The sequence below is a fragment of the Pezoporus wallicus genome, unplaced genomic scaffold (genome assembly GCF_028554395.1).
Source record: "Pezoporus wallicus isolate ANWC-B61680 ecotype Strahan unplaced genomic scaffold, APGP_CSIRO_Pwel_v1 contig_8806, whole genome shotgun sequence".
NCBI lineage: Eukaryota > Metazoa > Chordata > Aves > Psittaciformes > Psittacidae > Pezoporus > Pezoporus wallicus.
Window position 1 is genome coordinate 138,787 of NW_026641419.1, and position 25,234 is coordinate 164,020.

The window sequence follows — 25,234 nt, forward strand, 5'->3', positions numbered from 1 at the left end:
CCCTGGGCATTCCCTAGTCCATACAGGCCAAGGAGATGCCAGGGAACAGTTTTCCACCGTGGATCCATACTCTTGCCCTGATAAAATTATTAGTAGAGATACAGCCTTTAGCCCATTCTTCTTGCATCTTCACTTCTACCACATTCTTACTTTTTTCCCTAAACAATCATAATTATATATGAAGTATTTGCTATCAGCATGTACCTTGAAAATAGTTTTCTGAGAGCATGACTTCATTGGCTGTTCCTTAAACAGCTGGGCCTCAAGTTGAAGATGCCTTAACTCTGTAGAAACTGTGTTAGACTCCTTAAAGGAATGAATTTTGAAGCTGTGATCAAACTCTTCAGAGATACATCTGTAACAATGTCTTGTCTCTTGTAGATACTCGAGTTCTCCCTCAATTTCCTCTCAGTAATGCTGCTCCAAGATGGCTTTGTCCTGAGACGTAGCTTACCATAACTACCTGCATGCAACAGATTATATAGTCAAGTAGGGATCTATCTTTGGAAATATTGCTCTGTTCTTTCATCTATATTTGAAGACCTGTAGTTAGGATGGACAAGGAATTCTGCAGGAGCATAATCTTTGCAATGTTGATTGGAGGTCTCAGGTCTTGCGCACATGTGGCAAAATACATCCAGGCAGGCCTTCATCAGACTTTTTTATCCTGCTGCTGAAATGGCAGGCATTTCAAGCAGTTGATTTCTTGGATAGATATCACATGTCTTCAGAATTCCTTTTACCATATCATAAAGCCCCTGCTTCTTCCCAGGTCATCTCAGTGCAGGTCTGCCAAACCTTTCTAGTGAGATAGGACAAAAAGGAGAACCCCCTTATGCTGAAAATTAGGCCTCTTCATCTCATGGTCCAGGAGTGTTAAAAATGTTCCTGACATTTCAGCCAGTTCATAGTGCTGCTAACACATAGCTGTCATCTCTTATATCTGTTATAGCCCTTCTGCAGCAAACACACCTCCTTCCTCCGATTTTCTGTCTTCAGGAAACCCAGTCACATCCCTCAAGCCACAGACAATGAGTACGCAGCCATGCCTCCAAATTAGCATAAACAGAAGTTGGAAATGTTGAGGTGTATCCTCACTCCATCCCCTCCTGAGGGCCTCTTTCCTTTTGAAATTCCAGATAGAAACCTGGGGTTTGCCTTTAACAAAGCCTCCCTAGCGACTTCAGCTCTAATATCACACACTGCAAAACCAGCTCTTTTAAGAAGCAGAACTTTAACTGGAAACATAAACACAATGGGATGGCCTAGTATGAAGACTCCCACATACACTGCCAGCCCTTACATACAGTTGTCAGTTTTGTTGCATCTTCCCTGTTGGCACTGAGTAGAGCTCCCCAGCTAGCAACAACAGCCACAATTAACCCATCATCTCTGGACCAGTATTCTGTGGCTCTCACAAAAATGAGAGAATCTGCAGGCTTGCAGATCATTTTCAGATGGCAGTGGCCACTCTTTTTCTAGCTGCAAGTGGCCAGCCTCCAACCTGAGCCGACTTCCAGAAAATCAGCAGTTGAGTCCCTACAAAGAAAATAACACTGTCAGATCATCAGATTTCTTTGTGACTTTGTCACTCAGATCTCAGGAATACACATAGCCTGCTGAGCTAGAAACTCATATATGGTGGTTATTGTGGAAAAGTTGAGTTGCTGCAGCCTTGAAGATCGGTGGCAAAGATTGGCTTGTTCAGTGCATTTTTGTAGAGCCACTGAAAAGGTTAAATTTCGCCAGCCTCCATTACGATGGCGCTTCAGCCTTTTTAGTTCCTTCAAACTCATAGTAATTCAAACCAAAGGTGATGCATGAACAAATCACAATGACTGTAAAAGGGACAAATTTGTTTTCAAGCTAGATATACAAAATCCCACCTGTGTTTTTCATCCATAAATGTTACCTTGACCAATCTGTCCACTTCTTTATACAATAACCTGAAAAGTGTTACGACAATCTTCTCCTGGAACTGAGTCTATCATCTGATGTAAAAATACAGTGAGATGCATCATCAGTCCTGCCAGTAGGAGTTGTAGCACTCCCCTGTGTCTCGGTGGTCTCTGCAAGTGAAGGTTCGTGGGAAGGTGAACTCATCTTTGAAACTGTAATACTGTGCTGTCTGCACCAGCTGCCACTATGTCATATGTACAGTCTCCCGTTTCAAAACTTTCAAGACATGAGGGACAAGTCTCTACAGAGATGCCTTATATGCACTGTATCTTTTAATACCACTAAGTCTGTGCTGTGATGTTGCCTGCTGATCAGACCTGAAGCCTCTGGAGTACTAGAATTTGATTTCTCTAATTCCATGTCTTGGAATGTGATTTTGCCAGGAAATGTGATATTCAGAAGACACCGTGTAGGGCCTGCTAAGATCTGTACATATGCGTGTAAGACTGAGAGGCATCCAGTCTTTCAAAAAGCAAAGACAGACCATTTCTGTTGCAAAGATCATGAGGTGCTCTCCTGAGGTACAGGTGTCCTCCAGTTTCACCAAGCACAGCAGGGTGATTCTCTTCCCTGTAATTAGTGGGCCAACTGTATCTAGGATGTGTTAGCGTTAACAGGTGATGTGGTGCCGAATGCTACTGCAGCCTCATGCACAGGTGATTCTTCTTCCTTCTAAACAGAAGAACAGATCTTCACTTTCTGATTAATTGGTTTGCTGGGTGACAGTTTTGCCGACTGTATTTTGTAGTTGATTCTACAATAGCAGTAATAGCAGTAATGGAAGCAGTTTACTTTCATCACTTTGTGGCATATGCTTTTAAGAAACCTTCATGCATGAATTCTGGTTACAGCTTGCACTTGCTTCATGTTTTCATTTGAACCTTCAATAGGTGCAAGGGTTTGAAATACTACCACAATAGCCTTAGCTCAAGGCACACTTCATTAGCCTGCCAAACTTTAGGCAGATAACCAAGTTATTTACATGCTTATATTTAAGAGATATCTTAGATTTACAAGTAGAACAATAAAGTGCATGAAAAATCTCAAAAATGTCACTTTACACCTTAAAGTTGCAATATAACTGAAAATCAGAAGATCTTTCTTAAAAGTCCACATAATTTTAACCCTCAAGTGAAGCAACTGCTGTTTTGCTGGACCAGTTGTGTTGTTATACAGATATTGGAGTGTTAATATTTCTGAATTGCTAATCATCACTTTAAACAATTAGAGAGATTTGTAAGAGCACACATTAGAACTAAGGTTCCAAATATTAATGGGTTTCATTCAGTCAGCTACCATAGGTACTACTGGGTTTCCAAAGAAGAAACAAAACATGTGCAAGTACATGTATATTCAGATCAGGTCATTCCTTTCCAATTTAAAAAATATACATGTTAGAAATGAAGACAATTTCACTAATGACATGGAAAGACAGAAGTGCTAACTGCTTGGAATGTCTTCATTCCTATTACAGAAGGCAAAAAGGGCTCTGTTCACAGCTATACTGTTAGTCATATGAAATCTCCCTCATTTTTTTTAAGGGTCTGGAACCTCCAAGGGTTCACAGTTTGGGTGGCTACTAGTAACTAGCAGAACTATATTCCTGTATCTGACATGACAGATCACAATTTTAAATGCACAGTCACAGTAAATGCATGAGGCTAAGGAGGACTGGAATGAATAAATTCTTAGTGTCATAATTATGTCTGAAGTCTTTACAATTTACTGCTTAGCTCATTTTATCTTCAAGGATGCCTCAGGTACTAGGGTGTCTCTGCAAGAACTTCAGGGCAGGCAACATAATCTAGAGTGTGTCATGCCTGCCACAACAGAGTTCGCATTTTGATTTTTACCAATGCATAGGATTGCCTTAGAGGGTAGAGAAAAAACAGAAAAGCATTAAATTTCAGATGTTTCAAAAAAACAGAAAGCAAGCATCTAACTTCCTTATTACTGAAAAAAAACTACAGGAATAAAGCACACCTGAAAATAAATTTACCAATCTGCAGTCACACACAATCTTACATAAGAGCTTTTTTTTTTTTCCATTTGTGCTACTCCTTTATGCTGCTTCAATTTTCCAGTAATTGCTTGAACCCTTTCACCAAATGGTGTATGGTATTAGGGTGGCTGAAAAGGGTTCTTTCCTGAGATACTTGCCCAAATCCACGTGAAACACTGTCCTTAATGAACCACAGTTTGACTAAGCAGCAGCAGGATATATCCAAGATAGCAGATGGTAAATCTCAACTTGCATGCTTTAAGTAACAAGTATGTGCCTTGAAAGGAGAAGAAGCTTGCACCTAAAATTACACTGTGTGTCTGCTTTCACAGCAAAAGGACATTTTTGGATTTTTTTAAATGAGATACTTCTTTCTTTGAACTCCATCTAATGATGGTTTTGTTCTTAAGCTGCTATTAAACAGCACTTTATATTTGGCAATCTGTGTATCAGAGCTGAGGACACAGCATTATTCCTTCATTTTGCCTGAATGCTTTAACTTTCAGTGTTTTTTTAGCCTTTAACAGTGCTTACAAAGTAAAGGGGGAGGGGGGACAATATGTATACTTTAATCAAGTTTGGTTTAGACCACATAGAATAACACATTAGAGAAAAAAGGCAATTACTTAAAAATAGTTGTATTTATATTCCACAATTTGTTCAAATATTGTTTGTTTTCTTTTTTTTTAATATAAACTTTCTACAGGATGTTTTAAAACAAGTTCTTCACATTGCATGTCAACTATGTACTTATGGAATTTGAGGGAAATAGTTCTGGTTGTTTTTACAGTTTAACACATGTACAGTACCAAAATGATGGTGGTTAGTCACATGCAGTCCATATGAGATTCTAACATAACATTTAATGAATTTTCTGATGTTGACCACCCCTTTGATGCTGAAGGTAATGCATCTGTAGAAAGCAGTGACTGTAGATTTGGGTTACTGCTCTCTGCATCTTCCAGTTTTTCAGAGTTGTCTTCCCAATTAATGTGGAATCTTGTGACTCTGGGATTAGATGCCAAAATATTCCTTTGAAGCTGGGAGAGAAGAAAATATATGGATTATGTAATGTGTACATCTTAAAGTGAAGTTCACATGTATATAGATTTTTTGCCTTTTACTCTCTCCATAGCCTTGTATGCGTAAAAAGAAAAGGTAATTCACGTAAACCTGAATCTACAGCTATCATTGGGTCAGAAACACACCACTTGTTCATTTACTCTAACATCCTACTCAGAAAAATAACTGCTTTCTTGAGAAGGTATTTTAACTGTTCAGTGAGTTCAAGGCTGTATGACAGCTCTGCAAGTAAAGTGCAACTGTTTATTATTTTAGCCAGCTTTTAGTAAAGCAAATTACCCCCACAAAGATTTTACAACCACAGTACTTCACAAAATTTCACATTGACTTTATGGTGCTTGCAATAATTGTACCAATTCCACCAGCAGGCAGTCTTCATTTAGGATCAACAACCCCTCCTTATATGAGATTATCATACCATGCTTTATATTAACTAACTGAATTTTAATTTGTCTACTAAAGTTTTAAAAGTAGAAACATTACCTAGATTTAGAAGATATTTATACTGTGGCAGTGGACATGCTTAGACATTAGTCACATTTTATTATCATGACTGGCCTTCCTCCTCCTTTGAAAACATGTTGTATTTATGTATGCAGCAAAAAGGAAAACACTTTCTCTTAATCTTTCACCATTTTCAAGATAATACATAGCTAACTGGAGGATGGTACCTTATCACCATTATGAAGGTTAAGATTGATCACAGGAAAAGTTTGCTTTGGTAGTAATGCCGATTTTGTTCTCCAAGGAAGCACACTCTCAGTAAATACTTCCCAATCACTTAGGCAAACTAACAAGTCCAGCCAAGGCTTCAAGACAGTGGAAGCTGTTGTAGGTTTCAAGATGTTCTGCATGTCACCTGTAGCTTGTTCCCCCAGTCTTTTCCATTATTTGATGCCTCATTTCATGCACTTTATGGGATCACTTGGGATTTGGCTTCATTTCTTAAAAGCCTCTTTCTGTAAGCATACCTTTGTATTACTAGAACAAAACATGTCTTACCTTAGAAAAGTCAGGCTTTACTGGTGGGTTCTCTCTCAGTTCTGTTTCAGTATATTCATTGTTTACATAGTAGCCGACTCTAATAAATTCTTGACCTCGATAGGTGCATGTAATTAGCACAACTGTTACACCTACTGCATCTGCATCTGGAATAAGCCCTGGGTTAGGTGCATCCGCCTGGATGTGAAAGGGGAAGATGGATTAAAATAAAATTGATACCACATACCTATCTAGCAGGTGAATCTTAAGTATTTGTCTTAACAGTTGAGTAAGGACTGTATTCAAAATTATTCTTCAAGTTAACCAGACAATATACCTGCTCTCACAACATTAACCCTGAATTTAGGACACCATACCCTAGAGACAGAATTACTTGGAATACAGTAAGTGTGCTGACATTTCTCATACATGATTACAGTTTTGATACAAATCTGCTTTTAAATACATCATCAGTTGAACTGTTGTTTGAGCAAGTGTACTAACTCACTGTTCTCCAGCCTGTCTTGTAATTTAGTAAAGTAGGATTATTTTTTTTTTTGGTTGAATATGTCTGCTGCATGTGTTTTTAAAAAGACTAAAGCCTTCAAAATATAGAATGTAACTTATACTTCAGTAAGAAAAGCAGGAGCAGGCTATGATGAGGCTTGAGCTTTCTCAGAGAGTTCTAGGAAAGGAATAAACTACTCTCTCTCACCTCCTTCCACTTGCCTACATTTGTTAAAATGTATGCAGTTAAATGCATCATCACAGAGACATCTGACATTTCCAGCCAAGATGAAATACTAATCAATAGACAACTTTTATAATCTTCCTCAGTTACTTAACCCATGGCTTGGCAGTTACTAATAATAAAAATTGCCTTGTAAACATGGCTCACAGTCCCTTAAAATCCTTCCAACTACACATTTTTGATAAAATGTGATGCCTCATTCTCCTACAGGATTTAAAGTAGCAGCAATCTAAGCACAAATGAAAGAGCTTCATGTTTACAATTTTACATGAATCTATGAAACCAACAATGAACACCTGTGTTGCAAGTACAAGTTGGTATTAACAATGTATGTTAGAGTGGTTTGAGTGTAACAAATCTTAGCTAAGGAGAGAGGACAAATACGATTGATTCCTGCTGCCCCTCTCATCCATAGTTTTCTGTAGTCTTTATATGCTCCAGCACTGTGAAACTGGGAAGCTAGTGGTCATGCAGCATTGCCTTCTGCTCGTTACTACCTCAATTCTAAGCCTCCAAACCAGTCTAGCTTTTGATAAGAAGCTGTAGGCACTTTGCAGAATTAGATGACTCAGACCTCTTAGACTAGTGGGAGAAGCAACCAGGGAATCAGGTAGAACACAACTTCCTCCACCCCAAAGGGAAAGAAAGTGACCAAGTAGCTTTACCTCTCACATAAGGGAATAGAAAAGATGACCAAGGAACAAGGCAAATATAGAAGCTTGAAGAAATCACAAGAACTGCCAATCCACATTAAATCACTATTCTAGTTAAGTAGTCTTGTTCTAACAGTGCCTGGGACCATTTGATTACCTTAAATTCCACAGTGGGCAGTTACAGACTAATACATTGCAAGAGGATACTGTTCCATTTAACCCCCCTGGAACTCAACTCGCTCCCTAACAGTGACTGTAGTTCTTCCAGGTTCCTACTGGCATCAATTCTATGATACAGTAGTGAACCCAAGGAAATACTCTGTTTTAATTCTGCTTAACTACCAAGTATTGTTTTGCTGAGTGGAAAAGACACTGAACACTGTTTGAAACCATTTTCTCAAATTTTGAACTTCCTGCCTTTGACATCAAACTTATTAATTGAATAGGGAACAAATGATCATACACAGGTGGGAGAAAAATAATATGACATTGATATGATAAAGTGGTAAGTCAGCAGCTGCAAACTTCTTGGTAGGCAAAAAGACAGTAGATTAACTTTTGCATAAAAACCCTGTCTTAATGTCATTCTTATTCTAGAAATTACTTAGGAATTTTATGAAATCACTCAATATATTCGTCTTGAATTCTCTTGCTTTTCCACAATACAATTATTCACATACCTATTACTGCAGTGTAGGTAGCTAACATCATATCCCCACTTAAAGATAGTAAGTTACTTATATGCTTATATTCTCAAAGAGAAGTTTCTGTGAAAATCCTCAAGTGCACAAAGAGAAAAAATAAGGTTTCACTACTGATATATCTTGGTATTTAGAAACAGAAAGGCCAAGCTCTGGGCCTTTAATTGAACCTTTTTTTTTAATATTTAAAAATATGATTGTTTTAAGTCTGAAAGCACAATGATTTTCCATCTTTTCTGTATGTAAGGCTGACTTCCCAACCTGATACACAGCTTCTTTTCAAGAGACAGTTTTATTATCCCTGGGATTTTATCTGTGTGAAACTCCATTTTACTTGCCATTTCAGCAATTTTCCTATTTAGAAAAATATACCGTGTACATATTAGCTGGAAATTTTATACACCTCTGCAAGGGTCCTTTTCTTGTGCTATCCCTAGTGAGCACAATCTCTTTATATTATATGCCTCCTGCAGTTCTGTGCTTTGCCCCATTCTGCCTTCCCTTGCTAGCTCTCTCCATCTCCCAGGCTGCTTCAGTTTGGTGAATAAAACAGCTTCAGTCATCAGCAAAGACTTATTGCATCCCTGTTTTGGTGGTCTCCTGTGTATATATTAGCAGAGTCCTACCCTCACCTAAAATCCACTGCTCTTGAAGTCTAGGATACTTCGACCAACAGTACTTCCATAAGAAATAAAAGGGATACTTTATTAATATAACACAGGAGTACTGACTCTTATAGGACTTACTCCAATCTAAGCAAAAAGTCCTCATGTCGACTCTCAATTTAGCTGTAGTGTCATCTATAACAGGGATACAATTGATAAATCTATCCTACATGCCTTTTTAGGCACCTGCCTCCTGCTCCTTCCCATCACCATCGAGTCCTCGTAACTTTGAGAACAGTGCATCTTTTAAATTAGAAATGTTAACACCAGCTGATTTTTCTGGATATAGTGCTACAAGATAGCCCTTCTGAGGGCAACAGAGGATCACCTATTTCCAACCAATTAATGCCACAAGATTTAACAGCTTGATAATGGAAGAACTGTTAATAAATGATGCATTTGTTACACATCTCCTTCACTTGCAGTGTAGAAAAATTTGGCCCAGTGCCAAGCCCAAACAGAAGTGTTTCAAGACCAATTTGCGCGCATGTGGTTAATAAATGTAACCTCCAGCCTAATCCTGTTCCTTTAGCCTGGCCTCTAAGGAAAAACAACAAACCATTTCCTTGAATTTACAGGATTAATCAAGATGGCTCAAAAAACACTGATACTGTTTTAAAACTGTTACAGTAACTGAGAAATACGGAAGTGTATTCATTAGCAATTTTTAATGCTCATACTTCCTTCATGCATTTACCATTAGTCAAGTGAATTTATAGCATTTAGTTAGTCGAGTGGTTCTTATACAATAAATCATACTTAAGTTTCAATCTTATTTTTCTGCTGATAGATTTTGCTCTCAGTTTACAATACTGGTATTTGATAAATACAGAAAAAAAGTGAGCCAAATCATAATTTTGGTTAAAAAAAAACAACAAAAAACCCCAAACAAACAACAAAAGACCCACTTCTTTAGAATTTAGGCAGGTCTATTTCAGTTCTTCCCCCCCCCCCCCGGACTTAAAATGGAAACCAGAATAGGCCAGTAAGCCACCTTACTACTGCTCTTTTCCTGTTCTCCTTCCTCCTTCCCTTCATTATTTCTTCTTAGTAATTTTTAGCTTTAACAGCAGTATTTCACAGGACTGTCATATGCTCCAGTTTGTTGGACAGTCTTGATCTACACACTTGTATCCCAAATGCCTGCTACCTACTGTTGGCATTCTGTTTTATCTTACAAATTGCTGTATTTTTATGTAATTTAGCATGCTTAGCCAAATATAATGGTTGAACATTTACTCCACCAAACAGGAATGAACTCTTTACTGTTCTAGTTGAGTTTTAAAATTAGTTTGTTGGCCTGATCTTCTAAAGGTGTTGTCTACCTTAACATAGTGCTCCTCATTGTCTCAAAACTGCCACCAGCTGCAGTAGAGTTAAGCCTGATGGTGCTGGTGTAAAACAGGTTAACAAGTACTCTTGATTACAGACTGATCTAGAATACATTTATAAACCAGACTGGCCAAAGTTACCAGTAGCTACAGGAACACTACTTATACCACTGTCTCTAATTATTGATGCCACAAGTGAAAGTATTACCATGGAAATACCAGGAGCAAGAAATAGCAGCTCATGAACAGATCTTAAAGGAAAGTGTATCATACCTGAAGAGCTGACTGAAATACTCTTCTAGCTTACCCTTATTTTTCAAGTGCCTCTTAGTTTGATAGTCATCTTTAAACAAATTAACACAACCGTTTTAGGAAAGAGTTAAACTAAACTTACCTGAAATACAAACATGTGTCTGCCTGCAGGAACAGGTCCTACTAAAACAGAGTCTAACACCTGGTCATACTCTTCACTTTCAGCTGAACCCACATAAATTATTTTCCATTCCAAATCTAGAACAAAACAAACAAAACCAAAAGCTACCATTATTTATCATGACAGTCAAGGGTACTCCATTCTTTCCTGTCTACAGTGTTGCATAACCTAAAATCAGTTCTTTGACAATAGGCCTAAAATAACAAGGACCTGTCTTCACTGGGGAAATTTATCAGTGCCTGCCCCATTCCTCATGGACCATCCCACCATCTCTCAGCAGGCAGGCAGTACTGCAGGAATCCCTCCATTTTCATAGGTTAATTTTCAAGAGGACAGGGCCCATTTACTTGTTGGAAGCTGTGTTCAGCATCTTCTCAAAGTCTGACAGAATGGCTGCAATACAGCAATGATGCCTCTATACGCCTGTAACACACTGCACACCTTGAATACCAACTCACCTCCCCAAAAGAAATTCTCACCTTCCATGTATACACCTCACAGCTTAAGGTAGTAAACAGAATAAGAAAACTCACTGTGCAAGCACCAGGCATACACTAGTGTATGCCTCCATTCCTTCACATGTAACCTGCATAACCTGAGAAGTATGTAAAATTGTGATAGCATGATTAGATCATATTCTCAAACATATTGGTGCTTGGATTTTATTCACATCCTGAAATAGATCTACAGGAAAGAAAAAAAAGAAGTAGCATTTTGCTTCTTAAAATAATGCATCAAAATCAAACATTTCTTATAATTCAGAGGGTTTTTTGTAACTCACCCTCTCCACCACAGGTGTTTGAAAGCTGAAACTACAAATGCTGAAACTACAAAAGCTGGGCCAGCTTTTCCCTTTCACTTTTTGATTAAAAATCACATGTATAAGTACACAAAGAAATCTAATCTTAAATACAGATTTTTGTGTTTTGGGTTTTTTTTAAACCAGAGGAAGGGAAGATCACCATTACAGAAAACTATAACTGACTTTTTTTTAATTACTGTTTAAAAACTGTGTCTTAAATAACTTACATAGTATATTTTTTCCCCCCTTATGAACAATGCCCCGATTGTCTATGCAAAAGCACAAACCTGGACCTTATTACATCTACTTTATTACTATGCTCTGCAAAATCCAAAAGTCTGCATTATGGTTTCTTGACACAGAAATGGAACTTAAGCATAGAAAAAAAAAATGCACTTTAACTTGAATTCTTCTTGCTTATCATGTTTATCATCAATGCAGGTTTGGGGGCTTAAGGAATGTAATTAACAGGGCTTGGGAAGAAATCTTACTCCTTTATACAGCACAGTGAAATTGGTCTGGTACTGTATTGGAGGTTTTATTTACCTTTTAAGCATGCAGTACTAGCTACTGCAAGTACTAGTAGTACTAGCTACTGCAAGTACTGCAGGCCACTTCCCCAGGACAATTAAGGACCTCTTTTGTCAGCATCTTCGAGTAAGTTAGTACTTACAAGAAGCGAAGATTTTTAGGCTAAACTGTTTAAGATTATCACACCATCCTGTGCCATTAATCTAGAACAGTGTAAAGTTCATTATAAACCAGTAGTATTTAGTAATAAAAATGGACTTTCTAAAAATAAGTTTTAAATCATACATTTAACGTTGGTTAAGTACCTTGATACTGAACAACAACTTTTAAAAAAAAAAAAACAATATGGCTGGAGTTCAGTAATTTGGGGTCAGTGGTGTACAGGACTGGCTGAAAAGAAAACAGCACAGTAAACAAATGAAGGCTAAGGCAATGACAGCAAATTTTTCATGGAGTATACACAGGCAATGTTTAACCTTATTTTTAAATGTGAAAGATAGCAGTGCTCATCCTGAATTTATCCTGTAGTCTAATCTGCTTTTAGGTGGGGGCAAGAAACTGAAAATTTTGCATTAGACCATCTAGAATTCTTGTCATCCCGACTGTCCCAGATTAACCCCAACATAAATCCAGAGAGTGAGAGGCACGGCACATACAGCTGTGCACAACTAGAAAGAAAGGCATAACGCCTTGTGCGGAGCCTATGTGACAGGCTCTGTCGCCTCCCACAGCGGTTGCCATCGAGGGGTCTGATACGGTATCTCAGATGAAGCCAGACTGACTAGAGATCCAGTCAGCTACCTGGAGATGGGCACGAAGCACATCCTGGTACAGATAGCTCCGACTAACGTCTCGGCCGGTTGTAAAGGCGCATGAGACTAGCGGCAGAAGCCTAGAGGAAATCCCAGGCTCAGACGGGACTTCCTATGAAGTTCCCGCCAGCGCTACCGTCCCTCCCAAGGGCGATGGAATAGAGCAAGCCAAGACGTTCCACCGAGCGCGCTGTCACAGGCCGCCGGCACCCACAACTATAAACTGCTACAGAGACAGGCAGGGTGAAGCAAGTTTAACCACAACGCCAGACAGCCTGCCAGGTGTTATCACTCGCCAACTCCGGTTTTCTGTTTGCCTCCCCTCGCCCCTCAGGCCGCTGGGGCTGCCCGGCGAGCAGGCGGCGCTGGTCTCCGCCGGGGACCAGGCAGCTTCCCTCTTCCGCTCGCAAGCAGCCCCAGCAGTGCGGCCTCGGCTACCAGGAGCTCCCCACTTGCCCTCCCGGGCCGCCGCCGCCACCTTCCTCACCCCGAGCCGGGGCGTTCAAAATTCCCGCCCGAGGGGCGACGCGCGGCCTCTCGGGGCGACTCTCGCGGAGAGCCGCGGCGCGGCCTACCGGCGGCCCGGAGGCGGCGCTGCCGAGCGCCGCCGAGACGAAGGCGGTTCGCGGCCCGCCCGGCTGAGGGGAAGGCGGGAGGAAGCCCGCCGGCGGCGTGGCGCGCCCCTCAACAGGGAGCAGGGCCGGCACCCCGGACACCGGAGGGGGGTCGCCGCGGGGCGGCGCCGCCGGGGCCACCCCCTTCCTCCGGCGGCTGCCAGTAACTTTCGAGTGACTTCCAAAAATAGTGGCTGGCGGCCGGCCCCCTCCCCCACCGGCAGGGCTCCCGCAGCCAACGTGCCGTGCCATACAGTACCGCGCTGTGCCACCGGTCCCCCGCACCTACCGCGCCGCACCCCGCCTCGGCAGGCAGCTGCCGGCACCCGGGGGCGAGCCCGGCCGCCCATACCTCCCCACAGCCGTAAAAAAAAAATTAAAATAATTAAGTATTAAAATGGAGAGTGAGGCAAATGAACCGCTGTCGGCGGAGCGTCTTCCGCGCTTTGAGTAGCGTAGGGGCGCCGGCCGCGGAGCAGCCCCTCTCCCCGCGGGTGCGGGGACGCGCGGCGGCCGAGCCCGGTTAACCCTCTCCCTGTCGCGCTCCCCCCCCCCACGCACACACAAAGCTGGCAACATGGCTACCACCACTCAAACAAGTTCCTCGCAACTTGAGGCTCGGCTCGCCGATGGCGCGGCGGGGAGAGGAGAGACGGCCCAGAGTCGGCGGCTAGGGCGGGCGAACGCCGCCAACTTTCCCCGCCGGGCTCGGCGAGAGCGGTTTTCCGGCGGCGGCTCGGGCCAGCCCATCCATCCCTTCGCCTCGGCACGGCGATGCGGCGAAGGAGAAACTGGTAAATTGTAGAAGCAGGCCTGAGCAAAGTTTAAGCCTTAAAACCCCTGAAACGCAGAGCCCGGGGTTACAAAATCCGTATCGGGAAAAACGTACTCACCTTCAGACAGGTCCTCTATGCACTCAAATGTGATTTCGAATTGGAAAGGATTGTAGAAAGGAGACGGATTATCCAACACCACTACATTGTTCACCTGAACCTTTGCCATATTTTGAAAAAACACAAACAATAGGAAGAGCGTGCTAACGCAGCACAATAAAGTCCAGTGTGTTGGGCTTTTGCGACGCACAACCCCCCGCGCCGCTGCCCGAGCGAGGCTGCAAAGCTGCGACTTGCAGAAACTTTTCTTTTCCCCCTTTTATTTACACCGGGAGCACTCCACACTGTTTGCAGCTTTCCTATTTCACTAAACTACAGCCCATTCTGCCCTGCTCGCCGCCAGCGCCCGCCCGGATTGGCCGCACGCCGGCCTAGGGCCCTCCTCCCCGAGCGCGGCCGACGAGCGGCAGCAAGATGGGCCTCGCCGCTCCCGCTCCGACCGCGCCTCCTCGCGGCGGCGCCCCCGCCCGGCGCGAGGCGGAAACGGCCTCACAACGGCCTCGCCGGGCGGGCGGGGCTGTGCCAGGGCGGCCGAGCCCAGCCAGGCGGAGCCGGGGCGGGCGGGACTGACGCCGCGGCCCTAGACTCTCCGCGGTTTTGGGAGCTGCGCCGTGTTCTGTGGGGTTGTCGCGAAGGGTGGTGTTTCTTTAAGACTTTTATTCCCCCCCCCCCCCCCTCTTTTTTTTTCCCTTTTCCCGTTTTCTGTTCCCAGAGGTGGCCCAGGTTTCACGCTGGGTCAGAGTGTTGAAGGGGCTCTGGGCTCTCCGGGGATGTTCATCTCACAAGAGCCCAACCCCTCAGGGGGGCTGCACTGTCCTGGTCAGCACCATGGCACCCAGCACTTGTCTGAAGGCAGTGTGCCCAGAGGCAGTGTAACAGCACTTTGCTCGCTGGGGTACACCCCAAATAAAGAAGGGTCTGCTAGTGGGGTGCCCTGGCTCCCTGCATGGGCCACAGTTCTGCTATGAATGCACCTTGCTGCTGCTCCAGAGGCCACCCACAGAGGGGCTGTGTAGGGACCAAAGCGTGTCTTTTACACAGCTGTGCTGTCAAGAAGCCATTGCATTCCTGTATTTGCAAAGAAAGGCTTAAATAGCTTAATAAACTACGAAAGAACACATATCCCTGTGCAGCAGGAGGCCCAGTGGGAAGACCACCCTGTGCAGCAGCATGAGGGCCATAGAAGAAGCCATCTTGTGTGGCAGCAGGAGGCCCTTGGAAGAGGCCATCTTGTGGCTGCCATGCATAAGGGATAGGGAGGAGTGGCAGCACTGTGTAGCACCGGTTTTCATTCCTCATGTTTCTGTAGCGAAAGAGCAGAAGGTGCTCGGTACTCATGGGGTGTGGGTTGTGTACCGTCACCACAAGAGAAGATTCTGTGTGGAAATAAACACACAGCTAGGCACCAGTACTGGCTGCAGGGAACCCTTGACCGCAGTGGAATATGCACTGCAGAAAGGCATGTAGGAGTCATCTTTCCACCTGCGTGGGAAGGCAGAGCCCTGCTGGTGGGAGCAGAATGCTGCCAGCTCTGCAGCAAGTGAGAGCGCAGGGCTGAGGCACAGGGGCCTTTGGCCTTCAGCAAATCCCATGCAAGGTTTGGACAGGTGATGACGCTTTTGGTTATTTACAGAGAAATGTCATTGTCAGACACTTGCCTGATCTCTTGCTTGCTATGCTTTTTAACAGCATTCTCCACATCTGGCACAAGGCTAGAGGTTATTTTTCATTTTTATTATTATGTCATATGACTGACTGCCCAAGCTGTTCAGTGCAGAGGCCAGGAAGCCAAGAAAGATTGGATGCAGTGGAGTAGATTCCTCACGACAATCTAAAGTACGTGTTGTGTTATCAGGAAGCATCTATTTCAAATAACTTTTTGCTGGCCATTTATGAACAAGTGGCTACTCTGGTGGGCTGCACAGTGATGAGAAGGCTTCTGCAGACTGTCCTCCCCGAAACGAACAAAGCTGGCTGGTGGGGGGAGTATTCTTGGGCAGGGTTTACTGTAGCATTCAAGGAGATTTTTGGCTGGTTGCAGCTTGTCAACTACTAGGATATTTTCATCTGAACACTGGAGTAGAAAAGAAGGGCTAAAGATAGAGAAGAAGCTGGGAAATAGGAAATAAGTTTGAAAGGATCTGCACATCCTTAATAATGAGTGGCCATTCTCATAGTTGTGCAAAGTTTTTGAGCTGCCATGCTCCCAGAGTTGTGTATCATGTGTAGATTTACTGGGATTAAAAGTGAGAATTTGTCTTGCACTTCCTGGGGCCAGGTGTTAAAAGACACTCAAAATATTTTATTCCCGCCCCCCCCCCCAACTTTGTTTTGCAACTCCAAAATTTTGGTCTGTTTTAGTAGTTGGTGGGGAGGAGTTGCTAAATGTCATTTGCCCTAATTTTCAGTTGTATCTGGTAGGTTTAGTCTTCTTACCCTAATCTGTTTTGTAATCTCTTTTGCTCAATTAGCAAAGTCCTAAAACAAGTCACTATCGAGCATGGGAAGCTTAACAGAGTCTGCTCCACAGGTCCAGGCTAACCTGCCAAACACCAGTGGGATTTCTTACCAATAGGTGTAAAGTGAGTTACATGGCAGAGGTGTGTGGTGGAGTTAACCTGCTGTTTTGACATCTGTCCATGGCACAAGCCAGTGGACTGGGTCCTGGGTCCCTTTCTTTCAATCAAGAGCATTCCTGCATGTTAAGGAAAAGACTGACTGAAGTAATTGATTCTTCAGGTCTGACAGTGACTGCTGTGAAGGACTTTGGGGAGTGGAACTTGGAAGCTGGAGCACTGGTACTTGCAGATGGAGGCCTTTGTTGCATTGATGAGTTCAGTAGTATCAAAGAACATGACAGAACCAGTATCCATGAAGCAATGGAGCAACAAACCATCAGTGTTGCAAAGGCAGGGTAAGTCGGATGTTAACGTGATAAAAATGTAAGATGTTTCTCTTGTATTTACAAGTTGGAGGGAGGTTTGTCATGCTGATTAAATATATCTGTTTTCTTTGCTGTACTTAATAGTTTTGTTCTTAGCAGTATTATTAAACTAGATGAGTCAACATTTCAAAGAACACTAGACCAGAGACTGCAAGTGATCAGAATGAATACATACCCATTTCACTGTTCGGTTTTCAACCTACCACTGTAGGCCAGGGCACGTTCCTAAGAAGGCTTGGTGTTCTTTTTGTTGTCCTTTACTGAAAGTGCTCATAATAATCATATGTGAAATGAGGAACTCTGTGGATTTTTTATTGCAACTTGGGAAGTAGGACTTAATTTCTCTAAAATCCAGAATATTGCATGGTAACAAAAGAAGACCAAGAGATTTCCAGGCTGGTGAATTTTCTGTGTTGCGCATGACATAAACTCCTGCTTACTTTAAGTTCTTTGCTTTCTTTTTCAAAGTAGTGTGTGTTCAAGTCTGCTGTTTCCTTCCCTGCCACTTTGATTTCATATCTTACTCTGTCAATCATACACAGCTCTTGTCCAGTTCCATGTCGTTTCCTGGCTAGTATTTCTGGAATTGCTGCTCAAACAGCATCATCCTTTCCATATTCCACCTTGTCACCTTTAACTCAGTTCTTACTCCAATCACATCTTCTTGGTTTCTGTAACTGATCATGTCCTTCCTCTATTCTGAGCATGTCCAGTGGAGCTCTCTTTACCCTCTTTGACAGACAGCAGACAAGTCATGTCTCACTCACCTTAGTGATTATTAGCCCAGTAATGCAGCTGGGGATAAATACTTGGAATCAGCACGGTCCTATCTACTTAATAAGATGAGGATGTATTTTAGCTGTGTTCTTTGTTGCAGTTGGCTTGGTTTTATAGACCTCAAAGCACAGTTTGCTAACTTGCACATGTAGCCTCAGTTGCTCACTTTTAAGGACTACATGTGTTGAGGATTTTTTTAGTAGTAACTTTGCACAGACAGGTTAAGCGCTTTGTTGATTTAGGTCTTATTTTGATGCATAGGAGATAAGACAAGGTTGTATTTTTTTCCCCACTGTTTAATAGAAGATCTGTAGTCCTTCCTCTCAGTTATAGAAGAATACAGGATGTGAGGGAGCAGTTACTCAGGAGCTGACTAGAAATAGCTCAGTGGCAAACCAAAGTTAGAATACCTCTGCTGCTGCCTTAACCAAAAAGATTACATTTGGACTACTAGAATAAAAATAACCTCTCCCTACATCTAGAAACACATTCCAGGATAGCATGGTTAGGAGGAAAATGGCTGTTTCCCTGGAGGAACAGTTGATATGGCTGCCATCATCTGGTTTGGTTCATATTCATAACATGTTTATATACAGGAATCACAGTTTATATTACACTTTATTTTGCTTTCTTAAAATATACGTCAAGGTAAAATGTTGCTTTCCAGCACTAAAATGCGTTTCTATACTGTATAAATAAAGTAATACTTATTTCTGAAAAGTTATGTTAGATTTTACTATTTAAGGACCAGAGAAGTTGTGAATGCTCCATCCCTGGCGGTGTTCAAGGCCAGGTTGGACAGAGCCATGGGTGACATGTTTTAGTGTGAGGTGTCCCTGCCCATGGCAGGGGGCGCGGAACTAGATGATGTTAAGGTCTTTTCCAACCCTAGCTATTCTATGATTCTATGATAGCTGTGTATAAAGATTACTCATGGCAATATTGCCTAGGTACTTTTGGCATCCTGATAATTGTCTTTCTGTATAGTTTCTATTCTCTGAGGAATGCTGTATATGTTATATATTAATACAATAATTGTGTATATTGTTTAGCTCTTATGATCTTTAAGGTAAGATGTGCTCTTTATAACATAAAAATGTGATCCTTTTTAACACTTTAGAATCATTCTCCTACCCAATTTAATTCAGCCATAACGTTCACCATACTTTCCTCTAGCTTGGTCTGCAAGCTTAATACAAGGACAACTATCCTGGCAGCAACAAACCCAAAAGGCCATTATGACTCTAATGAGTCTGTCTCTGTCAACATAGCTCTTGGCAGTCCCCTGTTGAGCAGATTTGACCTGGTCTTAGTATTGTTAGATACAAAGAACGAGGAATGGGACCGCATCGTTTCATCCTTCATTTTGCAGAATAAAGGTAAAAGTAGTCTTTTTAAATTATAAGTAGTTGGGGGAGTGGAGTGATTTGGGGGGGGTATGCTTTTTTTTTTTTTTTTATAACTTTCCCCATTTTTCAGTTTAGTTGGTTGTTCTTGAGTCTTTCATACTAATCAGTGCCTAACATTTTTGCTATGCTAGTTGCCTGTGGTATGGTTGTTTTTCAAGTAGGAATAAGATAGATACCACTAATTAATTAACAGCAGTGAACTGAGAACACTTTATGATCATTTACAAGAGATTTTGGCCTGGACTGCTCAGTAAGTAGATAGTTTCCATCTTGCACTTTTACATTGCTTCATATGCAGATCCTACACACCATGCAATTGTACAAACTGTTAATAGGAAACTTAATTCAGACAGAACAAATCTGAGCTGCATGTGCTTCATGGCTCAAAGAATGAACAGTAGTGTTCCCTATATGGAGCTCTGTGCTTTGGAATTAAGGAAGGCAGTGTGATACAATTTTAACCAGCTCCTTCTCCGTCCACTTCAGCAACATGGCCTTGATCTGTGTTTGGCAAGAAGTGATTAGAGGAAACTTCTTCAGCTAGCTTCCTTTGCTTCCCAAATGTTTCCCTACAAAAATGTTCAGAATATGGCAGGTAGCTTTTGGCTCCTACAAAGTAGAACACCCAGAGGAGATACATGCATTCAGTGTAGCATTTTAACATTTTAAGGAATGCTGGAGCACTTGGTATTGATTGTACCATCTGGTGGGCAGTAAGTCTGACAGCAGTTCTGTTGAAATTACTGGAGGCTTTACTGTAGATTTTGATAGGAGAGGAATTGGATGCTGTGTAAAATTCCACACTGGAATTTGACCAAGTCCTTGAAGGCAAGTGTACAGACAACTCAGTATGCCCCAGAAATACGGTAATGCGTCTTTTATAGTCACCTGTCCATTTAACATGAATTCTTAGGAAAAAGCTTAATGTCTATTGTTACAGAATTAATGACTAGACAGTTGTAACACAGGTTGCCCAAGCAAATCCGAAAAGCTCTGGAGCATGGAAAAGATGAAAACCTATTTCTGCCTTATCAAAAATATACAGCCAAAATTGTCTGGTGAGAGCAACCTGATCCTTGTACGCTACTATCAAATGCAGCGTCAGAGTGACTGCAGAAATGCTGCCCGAACTACCATTCGCTTACTAGAGAGTTTGATCCGTCTTGCAGAAGGTAAAGTGGTGGCAGTTTTATTTTTAGGCAAACAATTAACCTTCATAAAATGAATAGATGTGGAGTATAATTACATCCAGTAAGCAGAGTAGCAGCTTTTCCATGGAGGTAGAGATAGGTGAGTCTTGTATTGTTTTATCTTTCTAACGTAAAGAGACTTGGGGAAGGGTATTGCATTTAGATTATCAAAATCAGTTTTAATTTTGCTGTTCTCACACCCATAGTAAAAACTAAAACCACTGGAAAAAATCGTACTTGAGAGAAAAATCTCAGAAGTTATTTGTATTGATGAAAAGCAGTCTCAGGATTTAGTTTACTTCATTTGAGCTAAGTATTTGCTTCTATCCTCAAATTGATAAAACATCAAAAATAACATCTTTTTGTTTTCTAAAGAGTCAATAATCAAGTCGGTATTTTGCAGTGACTTAAGCATTTCCAACTCTTGAATTCAAATCATATTTCAGTTATATGAACAAAAACAAAGGAAGCAGTAAGTCTGTGTCTTAACATGACTTTGTCTTATGAAATGGCATGTAAACTATTTTCAGGATGAATTGAAAAGAATGTACTGTATTTTTGTATAGCAATCATAAATGGTCTTTATACTTTTGTATGCCAGTCAGCAATGTGATGCTTCCTGCATCAGATATTTACATTTTGTTCTCCATTTGGGGGGAGAAATTATTTAAGCGGCATTCCTGACTTTTAGGGATTCACATGCTATTTTCACGTTCGGTGTTTCTTCTATTCTTATGTGTTCACATGATTGGGGCTTTTAGTAGCATTTAGTTCTTTCGAAGTATTATATAGATAGTATTAACTAACCTGCCTTTCTCTTACTGATAAAGAACTGTGTGTGTTTCTACAGCCACTTAGGAGGAGAGCCTCGTAGAGTAAATTCTTTGCATTATGTCCATTTACAAAAATCTGTTTTGTTTGGTGACTTAAGGAAGGAAGAAGAAATAAAATTATTGTAGGGAAAAACATTTTAATACAAAATATGTAATAATATAATATGAAATTTGTGATTCAGACCAATTAGAGGAAATCAGACTTTTTCTGACCTGTGATGAAAATTAGACTGAATTTTTTACTTTATCATGATGATATGTACCTATGTAGATAGAGGTGTTTTATATCACACTCTCTGTTTCATTTATTTTCGATAGCTCATGCCCGGCTGATGTTTAGGGATACTGTGACTGTGGAAGATGCTGTAACTGTGGTATCAGTGATGGAATCTTCTATGCAGGTAAGGTTTCTTGCAGACATTGCCATTGCTGCAGTACCACATTTATACGATTCAGTTTATCATGTAGATATATGACAGTCCTCTTTTTCTCTCATGGAAAGTAGGTCATCAGAGACCTTGACAAGTCATTTTCAGTCCATCTTGATTACTAAAATTCTTAAACTAAAAAATCTGGATTGATGATAAAGGCCTGGTACCTTTCTTTTAATAGACTGCAGTCTAAACGAAGTTTTGGCATCCTATTGACTTTCATTAATTTACATTTTAAAGACCTTTAGAGGCAGAAATTGTGTCTATGTCACTGTGTTTAATAGCCTTTTATGGGCTTTTCTTCCATGATTTTATCTTGTCACTCATTAACTAGGTGTGAGAGAACCAAATCATTTTTTGGAGCATGTTTCAAACAGTTGCCAAGATCATTTTAAAATATGCCACTGGTGATACTAAAACTAAGAAATTTTAGAAGACTATTTTACCCTGAGAAACCTTAAAATTCCAAAACTTTGGTTGCACTGAAAGTTGTGCATTCCAATTATCGCATGGATTTGTGTAGTGTTTCTATGTAAAAAGGCATTGAAAAAATGTGGAAGGTTAGATTTTAGTTTAACATTATTAGGGTGTTGAATGTAAAGAAAAAACAACACATTAATAAATTAAAATCGAGTGGATGCTATTGTTAATGGAAACGCAGAAAATAATACAGACACTATTACTTCAGATAGGATACTTTTAAGGGAAATAAATCTTCATGCTTTGGAACTGAAAAAAAAAAAAAAAATTACCTGGAGCAGATTATCCAAAGTTTTGGATGAGGTTTTCTAGTATGTCTGAAGTATTTGGTTTTGGCTCTGTCAGAGATGGTGTACTCCACTGCGCAGATGACTGGTCTGATCCAAAATGGTATTTCCTATGTTTCTGTATAGGTTGATATGAATATAATCAAATTAAAACAGTTTTATATAGCACCTGTTAGCTCAGTGGACCTGAAAGACCTTTGCAGGAGTAGATATGACAAAGTCACATGGCAGGTAGGCACTTGTGATCTCCCTTGTTCTTTCAATGAGAGTTGAGAGACTAATTGCAGCTCGTGCCACAAGTAATGCACTGCACAGTATTGCAAATGGAATTTGTCTCAAAAATTCTGCAGAGCCTGACCTTATTAAGTAGCAAAAGATTATTTCACTGTCTGCTGCAATTCATCTTGCACTGTTGTGAAGAGCTAAGCTTCTCAATGACAGCACTGCATCCAAGTTAAAGAAGCAGTGCTAATATACCCAGTTGAAATAGCAGAAGATATCACTTAAGTGTTCATTAACTGTAATTAAAACTGTAATTAGCTACGTGGGAATTTGATGGGATGGTGGTTTCAAAGCAATATGGGTTTGGATGTAAGAAATCTGTTTCATAACTGTTCAAAAAGTGGAATGTATGTATATAATAGTTATGAATATGTATTGTCATCTGTGTATCTCTCTACCTCATCAGAGTGAATAAATGTAAAAGAATTGGTTTAACTGTGGGTCACTTTTTCATATTTATGCAGCCCTGCCCTGAAGGGCTGCAGTTTGCATAACAAGCATCAATCTAATAAGAGTCAGTAAGAAATCTGCCTGAATTATGACTGCAGAAGACTACCTGGGAGTAGTTGTTATGCTTGTCATATTTGCTCCACTCTTTGCTATTCATGAGCAAGTAGACAATTGTGTTCATTTTTGCTAGGAATTTGAGATCTATTTGAGGCCAAATTCTACTTTCCTCCTGGAAAGTATGAACAAATCACCAAAGCAGTTTCTTTTTCAAGGAAGTAATTTAACACTAAAACAATAGAAGTAAGATGCAAAAGTCCGGTCTAATTGTCAGTCTGTAGAATGAAGTTGTAAATGGGGAAGTATCAATGCCATTCTTGAAGGACTGGCTGCTCAGCAAACCCTACCTTCAACATGTCTTTTCAACGTCTACAAGATGTCATATTCCAATATGCCAATAGAAAATAAAAGTTCACAGTTCTTAGGTCAAGTATTTCTTTTGAGCCACCTTGGGAGGAAATACTATCACATTTTCATCACCAGCCTAGGTTATTGCGGGGTTTTGTTTCATCCTCCAATTCACTCTTATTTTTGTCTTTCCTAACTTGGCTTTGTGAGTATATTCTATTTTCCCCTGGCTTGATCTTTTCATTTCCCTCATTTCCTTTTTGTAGACATTGTCTCCTCTCTCTCCTTCTCTTGGTCATGTTTTGATCCTTGTTTTATTCCCTTTCCAGTCCCTCTCCTTTTACTCCCATTTTACATTTTACTGGAACAAGTTGCCCAGGGAGGTGGTGGATGTGCTATCCTTGGAGACATTTAAGGCCAGACTGGATGTGGTTCTGGGAAAGCTGCTCTAGTTGAAGATGTCCCTGCTCATTGCAGGAGGGTTGGATTAGATGGCATTTGAAGGTCCCTTCCAAGCCAAACTATTCTATGATTTTGTTTTCCCATCCTTAGGCACTTTTACACTCTTACTTTCTGGTAACTGTCACTGTAATACTTTATTCTGTGTCTCTGTTATAGATCTTCTGCCCTCAGTTCCACAGCATGTGGATTTGTCGTATGGCTGCCTTCCTCTATTCAAAATCGTATCTCAGAGGGACAGATATCTCAGAGACATAAGCAACAGCATAGAAATGAAACTTTACAGACACCTTAGGCCCATCCCACTTAGAATTTCACACACACACAAAAGAATATATGAAAGAAACTCATTGTGGTGGCCAAGTAAAGCAATGAAAAGTCAGTGATGGCAAGATGTAGTTGTACCCCTTAGGTGCATATCTCAAGGTATATAATAATGTATTCCTTTTTTTTTTTTTTTTTCCATTGGATCCTTAGGTCACAGGTTGACAGTACTCGAGCCAAATGCAAATCCTATGTTAGTGTTTTGTTCAATGTTTTGTTTATTATCTGCTGTCGTAAAGGTGGAATTCTCAATTTCTTCATTGTTTTTTCTATGGAATTCATCTCCAGTGCACTTGAGTATTTCAGAAGTATCAATTCACTTATCTTCATGCAGTCCTCAAGAAGTGGTGGAATGGTGCTACTCCTGTTCTAAATTTGGAGCTGAATTATTACTTGTCCTGAACAAATTGTCTGCTGGAGCATACCCCATGAGAGACTGTCATGGTTTAAGCTTAAACCATGACAGAGATGGTTAGGGCCCCAGTTTCAGAGTAATAGTAGCTCTTGGAGTATTTGAGCACATTTCCTGTTGACTGCAGTTTTCTTCTTTGCACACACCGCATCAGGATTCCAGTTACAGCTTTATTGCCTTTCAAAACCTTTGCTTAACTGGCTCATTCTGAATCACAAGAACTAGAAGTTGGTGTCAGAGAGAGTATCTAGTTCTCTTTGGCTGTTTTCAGGTGTCCTAACCAAGAGACTAGACTTTCTGCAGTCCCTGCATCACTAACTATGAATCTTCTGGTCCTAAA

The 25,234-nt window shown here is 41.1% G+C and overlaps 2 protein-coding genes across 6 annotated transcripts in view; one reads left to right on the forward strand and one right to left on the reverse strand.

Annotated features, from left to right (window-relative positions):
- Positions 1-25,234, forward strand: part of MCM9 (minichromosome maintenance 9 homologous recombination repair factor) — a 45,951-nt gene that overhangs the window by 15,386 nt on the left and 5,331 nt on the right. Inside the window, exons 7-10 of one of the 3 annotated variants that reach the window (XM_057423597.1) lie at positions 16,951-17,125; positions 19,109-19,311; positions 20,310-20,513; positions 21,683-21,765. In XM_057423597.1, coding sequence (XP_057279580.1) covers positions 16,951-17,125; positions 19,109-19,311; positions 20,310-20,513; positions 21,683-21,765 — 665 coding nt within the window. Of the gene's footprint in view, positions 1-8,977; positions 9,172-9,220; positions 9,603-16,950; positions 17,126-19,108; positions 19,312-20,309; positions 20,514-21,682; positions 21,766-25,234 lie in introns of those variants that run through there. The other 2 variants (XM_057423599.1, XM_057423598.1) reach the window with 2 other exon arrangements.
- On the reverse strand, positions 4,584-14,684 carry ASF1A (anti-silencing function 1A histone chaperone). 3 transcript variants are annotated; one of them, XM_057423602.1, is made up of 4 exons: positions 14,212-14,684; positions 10,521-10,636; positions 6,047-6,223; positions 4,584-5,001 (listed from the first exon to the last, which is right to left on the reverse strand). In XM_057423602.1, the coding sequence occupies exons 1-4, from the start codon at positions 14,318-14,320 to the stop codon at positions 4,789-4,791; spliced, it is 615 nt and encodes a 204-aa protein (XP_057279585.1). In that variant the 5' UTR covers positions 14,321-14,684; the 3' UTR covers positions 4,584-4,788. The 3 variants fall into 3 exon arrangements, with proteins under 3 accessions (XP_057279585.1, XP_057279584.1, XP_057279583.1); XM_057423601.1 differs by lacking the exon at positions 14,212-14,684 and adding an exon at positions 13,738-14,050; XM_057423600.1 differs by lacking the exon at positions 14,212-14,684 and adding an exon at positions 13,192-13,585.

Coding starts and splice junctions, on each gene's coding strand:
- ASF1A (XM_057423600.1), bottom strand. CDS start 13,570: ATGGCACGGCACGTTGGCTGCGGGAGCCCTGCCGGTGGGGGAGGGGGC. Junction 10,637..13,191: donor TTTGAACGCCCCGGCTCGGG/GTGAGGAAGGTG, acceptor GTTTTGTTCTAG/ATTTGGAATGGAAAATAATT. Junction 6,224..10,520: donor GACACATGTTTGTATTTCAG/GTAAGTTTAGTT, acceptor TTTCACATCCAG/GCGGATGCACCTAACCCAGG.